The sequence below is a fragment of the Necator americanus genome, chromosome V (assembly GCF_031761385.1).
Source record: "Necator americanus strain Aroian chromosome V, whole genome shotgun sequence".
Classification (NCBI taxonomy): Eukaryota; Metazoa; Nematoda; class Chromadorea; order Rhabditida; family Ancylostomatidae; genus Necator; species Necator americanus.
This window is the reverse complement of record NC_087375.1, coordinates 12,946,025-12,961,305: the sequence shown is the minus strand read 5'-3', so window position 1 is coordinate 12,961,305 and position 15,281 is coordinate 12,946,025. Positions and strand designations below refer to the sequence as shown.

The 15,281-nt window shown below is 40.7% G+C and overlaps 2 protein-coding genes across 2 annotated transcripts; both read left to right on the top strand.

Moving 5' to 3' along the window:
• Positions 1 to 3,081: 3,081 nt before the first annotated feature.
• On the top strand, positions 3,082 to 3,510 carry RB195_013712 (uncharacterized protein; the record flags this gene model as incomplete). Its single annotated transcript, XM_013440318.2, has 2 exons — positions 3,082 to 3,187; positions 3,380 to 3,510. 2 exons carry the CDS (start codon positions 3,082 to 3,084, stop codon positions 3,508 to 3,510), a joined length of 237 nt encoding a protein of 78 aa, XP_013295772.2.
• A 1,888-nt stretch (positions 3,511 to 5,398) lies between these two features.
• On the top strand, positions 5,399 to 15,034 carry RB195_013711 (uncharacterized protein; the record flags this gene model as incomplete). The annotated part of the gene is made up of 17 exons (XM_064203664.1): positions 5,399 to 5,503; positions 6,675 to 6,776; positions 6,833 to 6,911; positions 6,963 to 7,102; positions 7,164 to 7,246; positions 11,632 to 11,742; positions 11,801 to 11,918; positions 12,225 to 12,302; positions 12,360 to 12,511; positions 12,580 to 12,739; positions 12,874 to 13,011; positions 13,343 to 13,432; positions 13,539 to 13,658; positions 13,861 to 13,992; positions 14,053 to 14,160; positions 14,717 to 14,862; positions 14,989 to 15,034. The coding sequence occupies 17 exons, from the start codon at positions 5,399 to 5,401 to the stop codon at positions 15,032 to 15,034; spliced, it is 1,908 nt and encodes a 635-aa protein (XP_064059545.1).
• Between the last annotated feature and the right edge of the window lie 247 nt (positions 15,035 to 15,281).

The following is a 15,281-nucleotide window of genomic DNA, read 5'->3' as shown; positions in this document are numbered from 1 at the left end:
TTAGACCGCTATCATCACTAAGCCGATTAGTTATAACTGCCAATAACTAACTATTTTGTTCATCAGCTAATACAGATAAATAGTTGGGAAATTTATTTCTTGTCCGTCCGTTTCCTCAGAGTTGTATTACATCTACAGTGAAAATACATTGCATCCAAGGGAATGGTGCAAAATAGCGGTAAACAAAGGTTGTTTTTCTGGAGTCAAAGAATGAAGAGGCAGTCGAAGTATCCTTCTGAAGTACGGTGCAATATGCTGTAGGCGATTACGTGCAAGCTAGTGCAGCATTTAATTGATTTGATTTTTTTAAATTTTTTTTTTTCGATTTTTTTTATTGTGAGTATATCATTGTGAGGTTACAAGTGATTGGCTTTGAAGTGGTAGCTGCAATAGTTTGTGTGTTTTCCTCTTCCGAATAAAAAACTTATCGATTTCTATCGAAATCGATATTATGAGATATTATGAAAATCTTTGCAGAATTTCGAAGAGAAGAAGTTGAAAGTTCTAGGAGACTGTCAAGGAATTCAAGGAACCAATTTCTGGAATCGTTCTTCTAGTTTGTCAGTTAGAAGAAAAAGTATTGGAGATTTTGGGTTCCTTTAGGACCAATATGACACATGACATTCCCAATAAAAAGGTAATTAAGGGAAAGTGAAAATAACAATGATACTCTAATAACATAAAAAGTATGAAACAGAGAAATCAAGTATTTTAAATATCAAATTTTCTTCTGGATGATATCCAGAAGATCTATAACGAGCTCATTTTCCATTTCTATTCGTGAAGACGAAATTTACTTCATAAGAAGGAAAATGAGAGAGCTTAGTACTTCTTTTCAAACGATAATAGGGAAGAACAAGTGCAAACAGAGCGTACTGATGAAGATCGTCTCACTTTCAGAACCAGTAACGAAAACAAGCTGCAAAACTGGTAATTGTTGTAAGCCAACCAAAACTTGACCCCAGGTAATGGTAGCAGTTAAAACACAGCCCTAGTCACTAAGTCTCTCGATTCCCAATGACATTTGGATTCCAGAGATTTCTTCTGTCTTGAAATAAATAAATTAAATAAATGAATGATGAAAAATCATTAAGAGATATAAATAAATGTCTCGAAACTCTCGACGATCTTAGGTTCAGGAGATCAATGAGGATGAGGCAGAATAAATTGAGTCCGTGAGAGTTTGGATGCTATTTATTGATGTCATACATCAGTAAATAGCAACCGAACAAAAATAAAAACTTCACTCAAATTCGAAAAAAAAATTCTTAGAAAAAGTATAACACGGTTTATGACCGCTTTCTGGCTGGAAACAATGCGAGTGCGAAACGATTGGCGTAGAAAACATCCAACAGAGATAAGACGCACATTTCAGGGTGATAGTGTGGAAAATATGTGGTTGATGATAGAAGCTGGTGAACACATGGAATGCGCGATACGATCCATAAGGCGGGAAAAGACTTCGGAGATCAGGACGCACCATGTTGTTTTCAACGACGAAGTGCATTTCTAGCATTTCGAACGCAATCATAATCAAATTAACAAATCGATCCTGATTTTGATGAGAAAAATGTTTACGGTAGCGGTCGTAGACGTGTGCAGCAAAATGGAATAATAGATGTTGAATGAAAGCTTCGAGGATCTCCACATTCATTAAATTATTTGAGTTTTTACTCCAAGAACATAGGGTCAACGAGGCAATGCGATACATCCTTTCATTGTTTTAAGGGGAAAAAAAATCGGAAAGGACATCCGCAGAACATGTGTTCTAATCAATAAGCATTAATAAAACACATGTTTCGTTGTATTGTTTTGCTATTCGGCGCCAGTGTCGACGTCCGAAAACGAAACTTCAAAGTGTGCATGAGTCAGCGATGGTGGGTAGATGTGATGATGTATTCCCGAGCAACGATGACAGAAATTTCTAGTAGGAATAAATGAGATGATAAGTTGATCATCGAAAATAGTGGATGGAAGAATTAGAATCAAACAATTTTGGAAAATCCCCTAGAAAGGATTTAAAATTTTTCGAGATATCTTACCGCTCCTTAACACAAACGACTAGAAAGCGTAAGTCCATCTTATCTCATAGTTTGGATAGAACGAATTCTCAAAAAATGTTTTAAAAAAGTCAAAGTCCTATCGAACACATGAAAAGTGGTTTCTAGCATTTCTGTTTATCTTTCTGATCGAATACAATAAGCATTTTTCCGAAAATTTTTGTTAAAATGCTTCAGTTTTGGATGTCACTGGACATTTTCCAAGAAATTTTTAAGACATATCGACAAAAAACTTGCCCAAGGAACATTTGATGCTATATTCATTGGCCAATCCTAGAAAAAAATCAAGTGCTGATCTATTCGCTCAGTCCTCTATGGCAAATGATTTACTTTGTGCTGCGATCACAAATCTAATAGCAACTATTGAGTTCTAAAACGAACCGTATGCTCTGTAGCAGTCTCAGAAATCACTAGGGTACTGTACGGCACTTGCACATGTGCATGTAAGCGAAAAATCACGTTACATTCAGGATTAGTAAAAAAAACTTAATGTCTGCTCAATGTACCTTCAAATACAATTTAATTTCTCTTTTAATAAATTCTCTTATTTAAAACTAAGGGTGCGAAGGTGATTTCTGTTTGGGTCTGAAACGATCTTCGTGCTCAAACAACGCAGAGCATAAACTGGCACATTATTATGCGACCTTGTCACTATGCCAGCTACGCAAACAATAAGAAATGACTATAAGAAATCGGATGTGAAAGTTCAGAGTTGAGTTCAACTGATTCTCACCTCCAAGTCAATTCTCAAAAATCATTACCGTAAATATGGTAAGTAGTACTGTAACTTATTGGTTTCTTTAATAGGTGACCACGTTAAGAAAAAAGAAAAAAAACTGACGTTAAGAGTAAAAATTGAATAATTAAGTAGGACTCTGATTTCCCACTAACCAGAAAATTTCCCGGTCATTCAACAGTAGGTAAAAAACCTGATAGGTAAGAATTTAAACGGTTTTACTGTCCTTAACGAAGAAGATTGAGAACATAACGACGAAAGCACTTTTTTCTTTGCACTTTTCAGATGCGCCTAGTTCTGTCACTGCTTTTGTTGGTCGCCGTTTCCTGGATCATACTTGACGTTGCCGACGCAAGAGACCTCATTCGTCAGAAAAGGCAATACTATGGCGGTGCTGTGTAGGCCATTACCTTACCATAAAAGAAACAACCGATAAATCTATGAAAACTGTGTTCTTTTCTCAGGGCTCTCTTAGGATTTGGAAATTATGATAATCACGTGAAAATGATAAATTATAAAAAAAGAATTATAATCATAAAAATATATTATAATAATATTATAAGTATAAAAAGACGTATTTAAGGATATTATGGATACTACGGTTGCGGATGTGCGACATATGCACCATGTCCGCATGGCAATGGATATTACGGATATGGTGGCTATGGCGGTTATGGCGGCTACGGTTACGGAGGATACGGATACAAAAAATAACCGAATCTGAACAACGCCCAAATTCTGTGTATGCAGTAAATCAGTTCAAATAAAACATACCTATCCTAATAAAGCCCTCCATGCCTTTCGGTGCACGAATTATCTGCTCAAATACATAAGAATATAGATAACAAAGTTAGTAAAGCAGTAGTTTAAGCACAGTGTTTAAACTATCATTGATTATCTTCAAAATAATCTTCGGAAAGATGATAAGTGGTATATCTAGGATGAATGTTCTGATAGCATTCGAAAAAAAAAGAGAATTTCTAATGGAGTTGCCTTCAATCAACGGAGATAATGTGGAATGGCACAAAATTTCCGATTAATCGTGAGAGACATAACTTTTTGACGAGAAAACTTACCTATTCCATGGTGCAACATAACCCTTTAGACAGGAGATTTGTTTTTCCAAGGGTATGATCAATCATGCATCGTCAAAAGAGATTTCCGTCCAGTTCAGTCGAACGGAAGTATGTAAAAGTGCAAAATTTTTGCATTAATCCACATCTTGCTGACCTGCTAATGCCGAAACATAGCACTTCTGTGTAAGTTAGTGTGTGTCCTCAAAAGAAGACAGCATTCAACCTGAAAAGAACAAGCATTACTCGTCACCGAACATATCCTACAAGCGGTAGGAGGTCGAAGAAGGAATTTTCAAGGAAACTAAGTTATCCCATGAAGTGATCTGACAACTAGAACAATAAATGTATTTGCATTCGAAGATATCAACCTTTTACCCCGTTTAAAAATATCGCTGCTGCGCTTTTTTTTGGGAGGTCGAAGGCCAGAAGTTTTCGTTTTTCGAAATAGCGAAATACGTTACCGGCGGACCCGTCAACAGAACAACAACAAAACGTTGAAACTTGTGATTTATTATTCCGTTCGGAAAAAAAATTAACTACGAAGCGGCTAGCATCCCCATGTAGTCCCTTTTTCATAAGGATGTCAAGATTCTCCTCATTTTAATTGTGAAACCATGATAGGAAAGATGGTAAGTTCAAATCAAGAGCTAAAGGAAAGAATCAAACAATTCTATTCTCTGCTCTATAAAACTTTTTTACTCTCTGTTTTCCTGAAAAGTTGTTCCTTTTGTTTTCTTCAAAAATAGCTGAGCACTTTTTTGTTGAAACTGCGGCTTTGTAGGACTGTTAGCAGAGCTCGTCATGCGTTGTGCTCGTGCCTCACAAATGTTGATGATGGATCCAGAAAGGATAGGAATTCTGCCTAGCAGGGCTAATGTGAATAACGAATTAACTCACTGAAAAAACCAGCGTACTAACTCGTAACGTCAGAGGATAATTAAGTCGTAGCAGTTAATTATCCTCTGACGTTACGTATTTAGGAATTAAGGAGATTTAGACTTATATTAATCCATGTAAGCATCGTACAGATGGTTGCGATGCGTTCCACATTCTACTTCACGTTCACGTGCGCTACTGCAATTATCATCGCACGTAAATTTTTTAAACAATCTCAACCCTTTCTGTTTCCTTCATCAACGCCGTACTCTATAAATGGTGTTTCCTGAATTTCCATTAAGTTTGACATCGTTTTCTAAAAATTAAAAAAAATGGAATCAATCACCTACAAGCTTCCATTCATTCTCAATCAGTAACAGAATTCCGCATTTCAGCTTTCGCGGTTACACCAGCGTTCCGAATGTCAGCTTCACTGCCGTCTTCCTACTTTGTGAAATCCTCTTTTTATCTTACTTAAAAGTGTTTTCTTTTCATATGTAAGTCCGATGTCGAAGCGGTATCACCGTCCGACAGTCCAATGAAAAATTGTGATTGTCTGTGGATGTGTGTTGTGTTAAATATCATGACTATGCTATTTACGATATTTTTCATGGATCAGAACAACATTATAGTGATGTTCATTTCCCAGGATGTTCTTCTCTCGATTGGCAAAAGCCGGTGCGATCGCGGGCGCATCGGTTGCCACCATTCACCTACTCGACATTGCTAACGAGAAACGCTTCAAGCGACAAATGGTGAGCATTTCAACCGCATCAAAGAGGGAATACCGCGAAATTGGCGATTTTGGAATTTCCAAACGAAAAGATGGAAATAATTAATTAATTAATTAATTAATTAATTAATTAATTAATTAATTAATTAAAAGGGAATGGAATGAAAAAAAAAACAAATGGAATTAATTAAATCATGAGCATGGTAAATAGCAATCACGACCTATTCCTCCCAATTGTCCTCCAAGCGCAGAGATACGCGCCACGTCCGTCAGCGATGAGTTGTGTTAGTAGCCTTAACTTTATAATTTCTTGGAAAGACATCGTCAGCTTTGCGATACGTCACCTTTAGTCCAACAATCTTGGTGGAGCTTTGTAGGATTTAGCTGTAGACGTCGTCAGTTGCTTTAAAGTAAAATAGTTCGCTCTCCTAGTTGATAGGCATAGTTACGGCTTCAGAAAAAAAACTCGCGTGATTCAACAATCTGAAGTTTAAAGCAGGTTCTCACATCCCTTAAAGCAAAGCTTAGTGGTGCGCACTGGTTGATAAATGTACTGTGACAGCATTAATTCGCCATGAGATTAAATCCCAAAAATTTACCTTTCGGCTAAATATTCTAAGAAGGGTGAAAGTTTGACGAATTCGGTTTCGGATTTAGAAAACTTCTCACACCTCTATGAATACGCTCACATATCATATTTCGGCGGTTGCGGTTCACTTTTTCGCTGACCGTGAACACCGAAGAGTTCTCCACGTTGATAGGCATTTACTTCGGTATGACGGTTGTGGATATCGCTGCTATCGACCCATCCACCATCGATACTTATGAGAAATTGAGTCGCTATTACCAGTGTTGAGGATCATCGTCATGGACCACACAATAGAAGTTCTAATTTTAACCCCCGACATCTGTTATTACATAAAGAATCACGGTCATAGACTCATCATCTTGAGGTCGATACGGGACATGATCACGGAACTGTACCTGAACAGTAGTTCACCACGTGAGGTAATTTTTGACAAATAATTTTTGAATTTACGCGGTTATCACACCGTAAGAGATTGACGAAGAGCTAACTAGCAGGTCATATCGAGGTCCCAGTCAAATTACTGTTACTCCTGTTCAAATTACTGAGCACAGGAGAATATTCTGCGTTCCTACACAATCTCTGTCAAATTAAATATGGTTTTTAGAAACAGTACTTCCGCACTGCACATGCAGATAAACTCGCCAACTTGAATAAGCGATCTTCAAACCCGCTGCCATCCAGAAAAGAGCTAGTCGAATCGCTGAAGGTTTGGTTCTTCTCACGACTTGTGTTCGTTCAACATTCAGTTTTTTATAATTGTAGACAAGTGAAGAATTTGACGTATTAGTTATCGGAGGTGGTGCTACTGGAGCTGGAATAGCTTTAGACGCTCAAACCAGAGGTTAATCGTTTCTTGCTGTTACCGCATTTTGAGCAAAATTTACTTAATCAGGGTTGAAAACAGCGTTGGTGGAATTGGATGACTTTTCTTCGGGAACATCGTCAAAAAGTACAAAATTAATTCATGGAGGTGTTAGATATTTACAAACAGCAATCTTAAAAGCTGATAGCGAACAATTTCGCATGGTACAGGTGAGAATGAACAAGTGCCTCTTTTATTTTTTTTTCTTTTTAAAACGACTATTCATACTAGGAAGCACTCTTTGAACGTGCTAATCTACTCGAAATTGCGCCACACTTAAGCGGGCCTTTACCGATTATGCTTCCGATATACAAGTGAGTTTTATTCAAACCTCTATTTCGAAAACTTGGATTTCTTCATAGGCGCAAGAATGTAAATCAGAACTATTAGAAAAAAAACAATACTAAATTTGTTCCGGAATCAAATAATAAACAATGTGTGATTTCCGAACTTGTTTAGACAGAAACTTACCTTCGTCGAAATTATAACATTCAAAACTAGCCACACAATCTGAAAGTGGTTGAGAATGCAAATTGCCAACGATCAGTGCAAAATAAAACTCGTACATAGTAGCCCAGCGGCCACGCGTCTTAGAATAGTACAAGTTTTTTTTCGTTCTACGTCCTAACAGAGAACATTCCGAAGCTGAATACCCGAAAATCTAGAGCTGTTTGGAGCGTTGCGTTCGACTCTGTGTGTGGCGTAGCGGTTAGAGGTTCCGCTTCCTGCACGATTGATCGGACGTTCAAATCCGCCGTAGTGCTCACCAATCCTTTCATCCCTCCGGGGTCGATAAATTGGCACCAGACTTGTCTGGGAGGATAAAAACACTGACGTGACACATCGGTTAGTCACCGCAAGTCATTGTGTAGGCTAGTTACACGTTCGTTAACCTCAAACAATTCCGAGTTGAAGTGAACGTGGAGGCGCATTCCAAGCGGATCGAATAATGCCAGAAAGTTTGTCCTTTTATCTTTAATTCTGTATGCGCCTCCTGCAGCACTGGTGATTTTATCTAGAAAAAGCGTCTGAGAAGGATGTTGAGTCGTCAACTGCAAAGAGCGCGAAAATGAGTGGACGTCAAGAGTGAAGGAAGAAGTGTTGGAGGATAAGGACCCGCGGAAAGCCTGTACTTTAATTTTTAAAAAAAAGTTTGGCGGAAAAGATGTTTTCCAGTCCTCAAACCGCCAGTGGAGTGGGTGTCTATGAAACAGATCTGCCGAATTGGAGAGATCAGTTCAAGAACTTGCCGAAGCAGCAAGTGCCATCAGCTCCTTAATTCGAGCACGTTCAACGAACATTCAGAGAACAATGACGAAGTCGAAGGTTCTGGTCTGTGTCCAAAAGATGAAAATAGGAAATCTGAAGGAGACGTTGGAATTAAAACGGAAATGTTGAAATTTCTTGCAGTCTGGAATTGGTGAACAGAGAGATCCTATATGAATTGAAAAAAAAATATCTGACGAGGTCCTACATGAACTGAAAAAAATATCTGATTCGCGCAGATACGCTATTATTCATAATTATTCTTCACAACCCGCTATCCGTCGCGGATTATCATGAACTGACTTATTAAACGTCCGACTAAAGCCGGACTTCAGACTTCCTGCGGTGTTTGCTCCGCTCGCATTCAGTGACCAACGACAATTCATGTTAGTGCCGTTTTCTGTGAAATTAGACTTGTGTATCTCTGACAATCTTTCTTCATCTTTTTTATTATAACTAAAGGCGAAAGATTTCATATTCTTCTTTCTAAACGCGTTAGTTCTGCATTTGGAGAACATTCAAACTTCAGCTTCGAACACTCCGTACTAACAATTATAGACAAAATTTAAAAGCATTAATCGAAATATGTTTTCCTCCTGTTTCCCTCCAACAGTTATCATAGAATGAGGTTTTGGCATAAAATGACGTGAAAGACATCATCTTACTGATAAAGATAACGTTCCACGTCAGACCACATAAACATCTTGCTACTATTTAAGCAACCGTTTGCATGCATGTTTTTACTTTCTGAGGAAGGCATGCTACAAACTTGAGGCGAACGAAGAAGGAAATAGACACGCGGAGGAGTCATAAAGGTGAAAAGCAACGCGCCCAGTGGCCGCGGCTATGAAACGGCTGCAACCATCTATCTTTTGCGACATGCGCATAAGGTTATTGCACGCCAATCCGACGCCGCGGGACCCGTCGCAACCCCTTCTATAGGTATTTGCCGCCGGCACACCAATCCGACGTCAGCGGACCCGTCGCATCCTATTTTATAGCTTTCTAGCGTCGAGGCATCAATCCTATGCCAGTGGACCCGTCGCACCCCCTCCTTCCCTCCCCTTTTTTTGAATTTCGTGACTGACACACACACACGTGACAGAGCAAGCCCGTTATTATATATCATGATTATTACGAGGAAACAACGAGCAAGCTGGCTTTCTCCTAGCCGATCATGACTGACCATAATCGAAGTTTGGCAGCTGCGCTCCATGCCTGTGCAGTTAGCCTTTTCGGATTTTTCTCTTCTCATTAAGGCTATCTTCTCAATGCGCTTCGCGCCGACGGGGTACCAGGAAAGTTCGTTCGCCTACTTGATGACATGAATCAAGGAACAGTTCTCATCTCTCAGAGCGGATTGTTGGACTAATCAGTGGAAACCTGATACAAATGAATAAGAGTAAAAGATTAAGGTCTCACAATCAGGTTTGGTTACCATCGCAGGTGGAAAATAGACCACTCACCGTTATATGGCTGCAGTTCGAGCACAAACTGGATGTACAACACCTTTGAGTTGGTAACTGGAGCAAGACAAGGGGTAGTGACAGAACTTTCCCTGTTCAACTTCGTCATCTATGACAATAATAATGATAATAGCCGAACAGCGTCCTGCCGGCACCATTCTAGTACCAGATCGTCCCTTCACAGATCTCGAATACTCCGACGATGTTGCTATATCGGAAAGCTTCGAAACTTCAACATGCTGTCAACCTTGTATAGGAGCTATCCGCAAATTATGCACATCGTCTTCGTTCTGGTAGGTGGAAGCAGATGTAGGTCTCTCCACGACATTGAGCGGGAATCGAGGTGGACGGAAACCGATTGAACTCGACGATGAATTCTGTTACCTGGGCTGTATGCTGAAGAATAACGTCAGCTTCGAGAAAGATATTCGGCAGAGATGCGCTAAGGCCACTTATGCATGTGACTACTTATCTATACGAGGAACTCGACGTGATGTAGCGGAGGATGACACGTGGAGGGTACTAACATCTTGCACCGCCATCAAAAGTGGCAACAGAGACAAAGAGCAGAGAAAAAAATAGTCGTCTTCCCTCTTTGGTCATATACTGAGGAGACAAGCAGACCGCCTGGTTCAAAGTGTTCCAAAGAGTGTCGGGTTCAAACTGGAAAATCCCACCTGGCCCAAAACGGAAGGTTTGGTGTGAACTGGAGAAAGAGGATCTGAGAACACTCAGGAACTGAAGCGATTACCACGTTGTTTTTTAGGACAATTATGGAGGGGTGAGCGGAACCACCCCTTGATCCAGCAATCCACAGCCCCATCTACGGCTTTGCCTGCGGATTCTCGCACCACGTCAGATTTGTGGTATGCTACCTTTAAAGGTATCACCCCACGAATCTGGCGTGGTATGGATTTCCGTTAAAGTATATCGGGACCATATATCGGAACGTAGATCATGAATACAGAGGTGGTTCTGTTCATTTCTCCCTGCATCCCTGTAAACAGACGGCTCCGTAATGCTGCTTCTTAGGTTCTTTCCTAGGTTCTCTATTGCAACGCGCCACACTTGCGCCCCGTCCCCGCCTGCGATTCGTCGGAAATCTATCCGGACGCCCCGATACGTATACGGGGTCGTAGATTACAGAGACGGGGCAGTTCCGCTCATCTCTCCCTGCATCACTGCAAACAACCGCCTCCAGAATGCCGTTTTTCACGACGCCATCTATTGCAACACTCCTCCCCTCGCGCCGCCTCCGCCCTGCGATTCGTCGAAAATCAATTCGGACTGCCCCGATAGGCAGTAAGGGAGGATACGCGTGCAAGGGTGGCGCGCTGCAATAGAAGGCATCGTAAAAACAGCATTCAGGGGCCGGCTGCTTGCAGTGATTCAGGGAGAGATGGGCGGAACCACCCGGTTTTCATAATCTACGACCTCGTATACGGGATACTCCACCTGAAATCCGTACCACCCCAGATTCGTGATATGCTGACTTTAAGTCAAGTAAGACAGAGTCACCAGCGGCCGGCTACTACGCAAAGGATGAGCTTTAGAGGAAGTCCTACCGCGCACGTGCTTATTGTAAATTGGTCGAGATAGCAATGAACGTAGCGCGGAAATCGAGTTGCGGACCGCATTGGCGTTGTATGGACCTCGTTCTTCTCGTCTGTTAGCTGTGGTGGACGTTACCTGCTCTTGGAGGATTTGCCCTGGAGTGGCCTTTATTAGAAATCTATGTGATTTCCAATTGGTAGAAAGTTTGTGACTCTGGAGAACTCGCTGAGATCATCGATAGACTTAGTCATCCATGCCGCAGTACCTCCTATGTCGCACAGTCGAGAGATAACTGCAAATGAAGTCCCTTTTGTTGGGATTTCCCGTGCTGCGACTTCTTTTTTGTAGGGGGATTTTTTTTTTTGCCCAAGAAGTGCGGAGTATTTTGCTGGAGTGGTATAAAACTGTTCCAGATTGTGGCAGGTACCATACTACTGGTTTGGTATTAAAGCTTATGATGTTATTTCTGGACGACGCGTCCTACGGAACTCGTTCTTCGTTAGTAAGTCGAAAGCATTGGAAAGGTATCGGAAGCTGTTCCTGTGTCGGACTTCTAACCTTCCTAATCGGTTCTGTCAATAGATTTCCTATGCTGAGAAGTGAGTCGTTGAAAGGTGCGCTCATCTATTATGATGGGACGATGAATGATGCTAGGATGAATCTGGCGATAGTGTTGACTGCGATCAGAAATGGTGCTAAGGTAAGCTGAGGTAGTCATTTCATTACATTTATCATTTATCATTTGACATCAACTGATTGCACTAATAATGCGAAGCTGCAGCCTACCTATGTTCATCTGGAAGGTTGCTGTGCGCGTTTGATTGGGGCACGGCAGAGAGATAGAGGAGTAAGCAGAGAAAAGATGTGGAACGCAGACACTCTGGCCAAAAATTTTGCCTTAGGCTTGAGTTATTTTGGAATTAGAACCAAAGTAACCAAGATATTATTATGTTGAAGTAAAACGTCATCTTCTTAGTTCCTAACTCTCTAATTCTTTAACTTGTAGTGTGTTAATCATGTGAAAGTAGAACGCCTGCTGAAGAACGAGAGTGGTAAAATCGCTGGGGTCCACGTAAAAGACATGGTGTGTTTCACTTTTGTAAATTGCTCTGAATGATTAGGTTCATCAGATATTTTCCAGGTATCAGGCAATGAATGGGACATAAAAGCGAAGGCGGTTGTTAATGCTACTGGTCCGTCAACGGATACAATACGTTTAATGGCTGATCCAAATACGACGCCGATATGTGCGCCAAGTTCTGGAGTGCATATTGTCCTGCCTGGATATTATTGGTCTCTGAATTTTCTTTGAAACTGCATTTCATTTCGAGGGAATTTTGCAAGTGCTTGTTTTTCTTTAGCCCTACAAAGACAGGCCTTCTTGATCCGGACACCTCGGATGGTCGTGTGCTTTTTTTACTCCCGTGGGAGCGAATGACGATTGCTGGAACCACCGATGCGCCCTCAGAGGTCACACTCTCACCTACACCAAAAAATTCAGATGTCGACTTTATTCTTCAGGTTAGTACTCATTTTGGCCTTTAATTGGTTGCATTCGTGTGTTAACTGTCAAAACCTCACAGTGTGAATAGATGAGTAGTTTCAGTTTTCTCTTTTCTCTTTCCCTTTTCTCTTCACTCTTCTTTTTCCTTCAGGAACTTAGAATGTACCTATCGAGAAGTGTTCCTGTCCGTCGTGGTGACGTAAGCAGTGCATGGTCAGGACTGCGTCCACTCGTACGCGATCCGAGTAAGAAGGATACGAAAAGTCTAGCTAGGAATCATGTGATTGAGGTAACTTCTCTTGCTGGCCTTTCTCCGCACTAAATGCAGTATTGCTGAATATAGTTCTCATATATTTTTTTGGAACTGTAAATGTATTAGGGTTGCTTGAGATCACCCCTTCAATATGACTGGTGGTCATGGCACGAAAGAAAAATACCCGTCTTTCCGAACCGGGTGTCCTTTGGATACATGAATAATCAAAATCTTTCTTTCCGTACAAGTATCCTAGTTCTCCTTGTATTATCTCCAAGTGCAAAGACATTGTAAGAAAAATTCACTGTGGGATTGTTGGACTAATCAGTGGAAACCTGATACAAATGAATAAAGGTGAAAGTTTAAGGTCTCACAATCAGGTTTGGTTACCATCGCAGGTGGAAAATGGACCACTTACCGTCATATGGCTGAGGAAGCTGTGGATGCATGTATAAGGGTGAGATCAACTTTGACTAGTTCTCTATTTCCAGCATTTTATATCACTCAATCAATCAATATCAATCTAGAGCTTGTTGGAGTAGTTTTTTTTTTCCAAACGTTAGGCGCATCACCTAAGACCAACAAATGGTTGCGTCACAGCCGGGTTATTTTTGGAAGGTGGTCATGAATACGATCCGTTAATGTACATACGACTTGTACAAGATTACGGTCTTGATGTTGATGTAAGTTTTGCAAGTGTGTTCCCCGAAGTCTCATCTTTTTAACTTAACAATCCACGTTTTCTGCCAGTGATACCTCAGAAAGAAAATATTAAAATAAAAAAAAAACTCTTTTGAACGTAGAAACTTTTTTCGACATAGTGAATAAACGTTCTCTGGCTGGGTTGTCTTACCATACTCCAGAGTTTTAAAGCCCAGAATTTAGGTGGCTGAGCACTTGGCACAAACCTACGGTGATCGAGCTCAGGCTGTAACACGACTTTGTAAAATGACTGGCAAACGTTGGCCAGTCATAGGGAACCGCCTCCATCAGGAATTTCCTTATTTAGATGTTGAGGTGTGGTAAACTACTGTGTTAACTTGTCTATTTTTCAACCATTTTTTTCATTAACGTTAGGTACGTTATGCCGTTCGTGAGTACGCATGTACAGCAGTGGATGTGATTGCAAGACGTATGAGATTGGCGTTTCTTAGCACATATGCGGCTCATGAAGTTCTTCCAGAGGTGGGGACAATAGTGTTGTTGCCATTCAGCACTCAAGACGATAGGAATATTAGAGACAGACCAACCAACTGCCTTTTTGAGCGAGAGCAAGTGAACTTCCGTTTAGTCAGCTATACAGTTATAGTCGGATCAAAACGGTTTGAAGCTCTGCACAGTTGCGGTGGCAGCGCGCTCGCAGCGTCGCGATGGAGCTGCGATGGAGGTTGAACCGTCGCTGGCTTCACTCGGAATGCAGTGATGAGTGACGTTTGCAGGAATCCTCCCTACCGCGTTGGTTTTTCTGCAGCCGCTTACAGAACTACACCAAGATTGACGTTTTTCGACCGACTATAGCCTATCCAGCAGCACTTGCCCCTGATTCTTAACAGAAAAAGGCATTTAATGAAGCCCTTAATTGCTCAAATTGAATTACCCTTTTAAAAAAAGAAATATTTGCAGTCGGAAAAGTCTTTTGCCCTCGTCTGTGTGACCTTTAGTAAAAAAAAACCTTGAATCTCCAAGATTAGAAGAAGAGAGCAAGATTAGTGTTTCTTTGAATGCCTCTTTTTCTTTATAGGTTGTCCGTATAATGGGTGAAGAACTCGGGTGGTCTGAAACAGAACAGAAGGCCCAACTTGAACGTGCACGTCGGTTTATCGACCTGGAAATGGGTCAGCTTGCCTTACAGAATACTGCCGTCATTGTACCACCAAACAGTGCAAGGTTAGCTCACGTTCCGTTCAAATAGTGCATAGGATGTGTGCAAAACAACTGTGTTCCTTTCTGGTGGATTTGTTCGCCATTAGCGTAGCTCATTTTTCTCTATTCTTCCAACGTAACTCAATTTAGGAAAGAAACAATAAGCCAGACATCTCCAAAAGAAAATACCAAATAAGAAACAAAAGCGACGTTTAAAAAACAAGACATGTCATCAGTCGAATAATTCTCTGAAACACCAATAAAGTGTTTCTACACAGAGAAATCGGATACATTCTAATCTTTTTATTTGCGTATTTATAAGGAAAAACATCTCGAATATTCATATCTGCTTGTACGAAAACACGGTTTTTCTACTTTAGGTGTTGCTTGAGAGATCAAATCAGATATTAATTTTTAAATATCCCTGCAGAGAAGCCGAAACA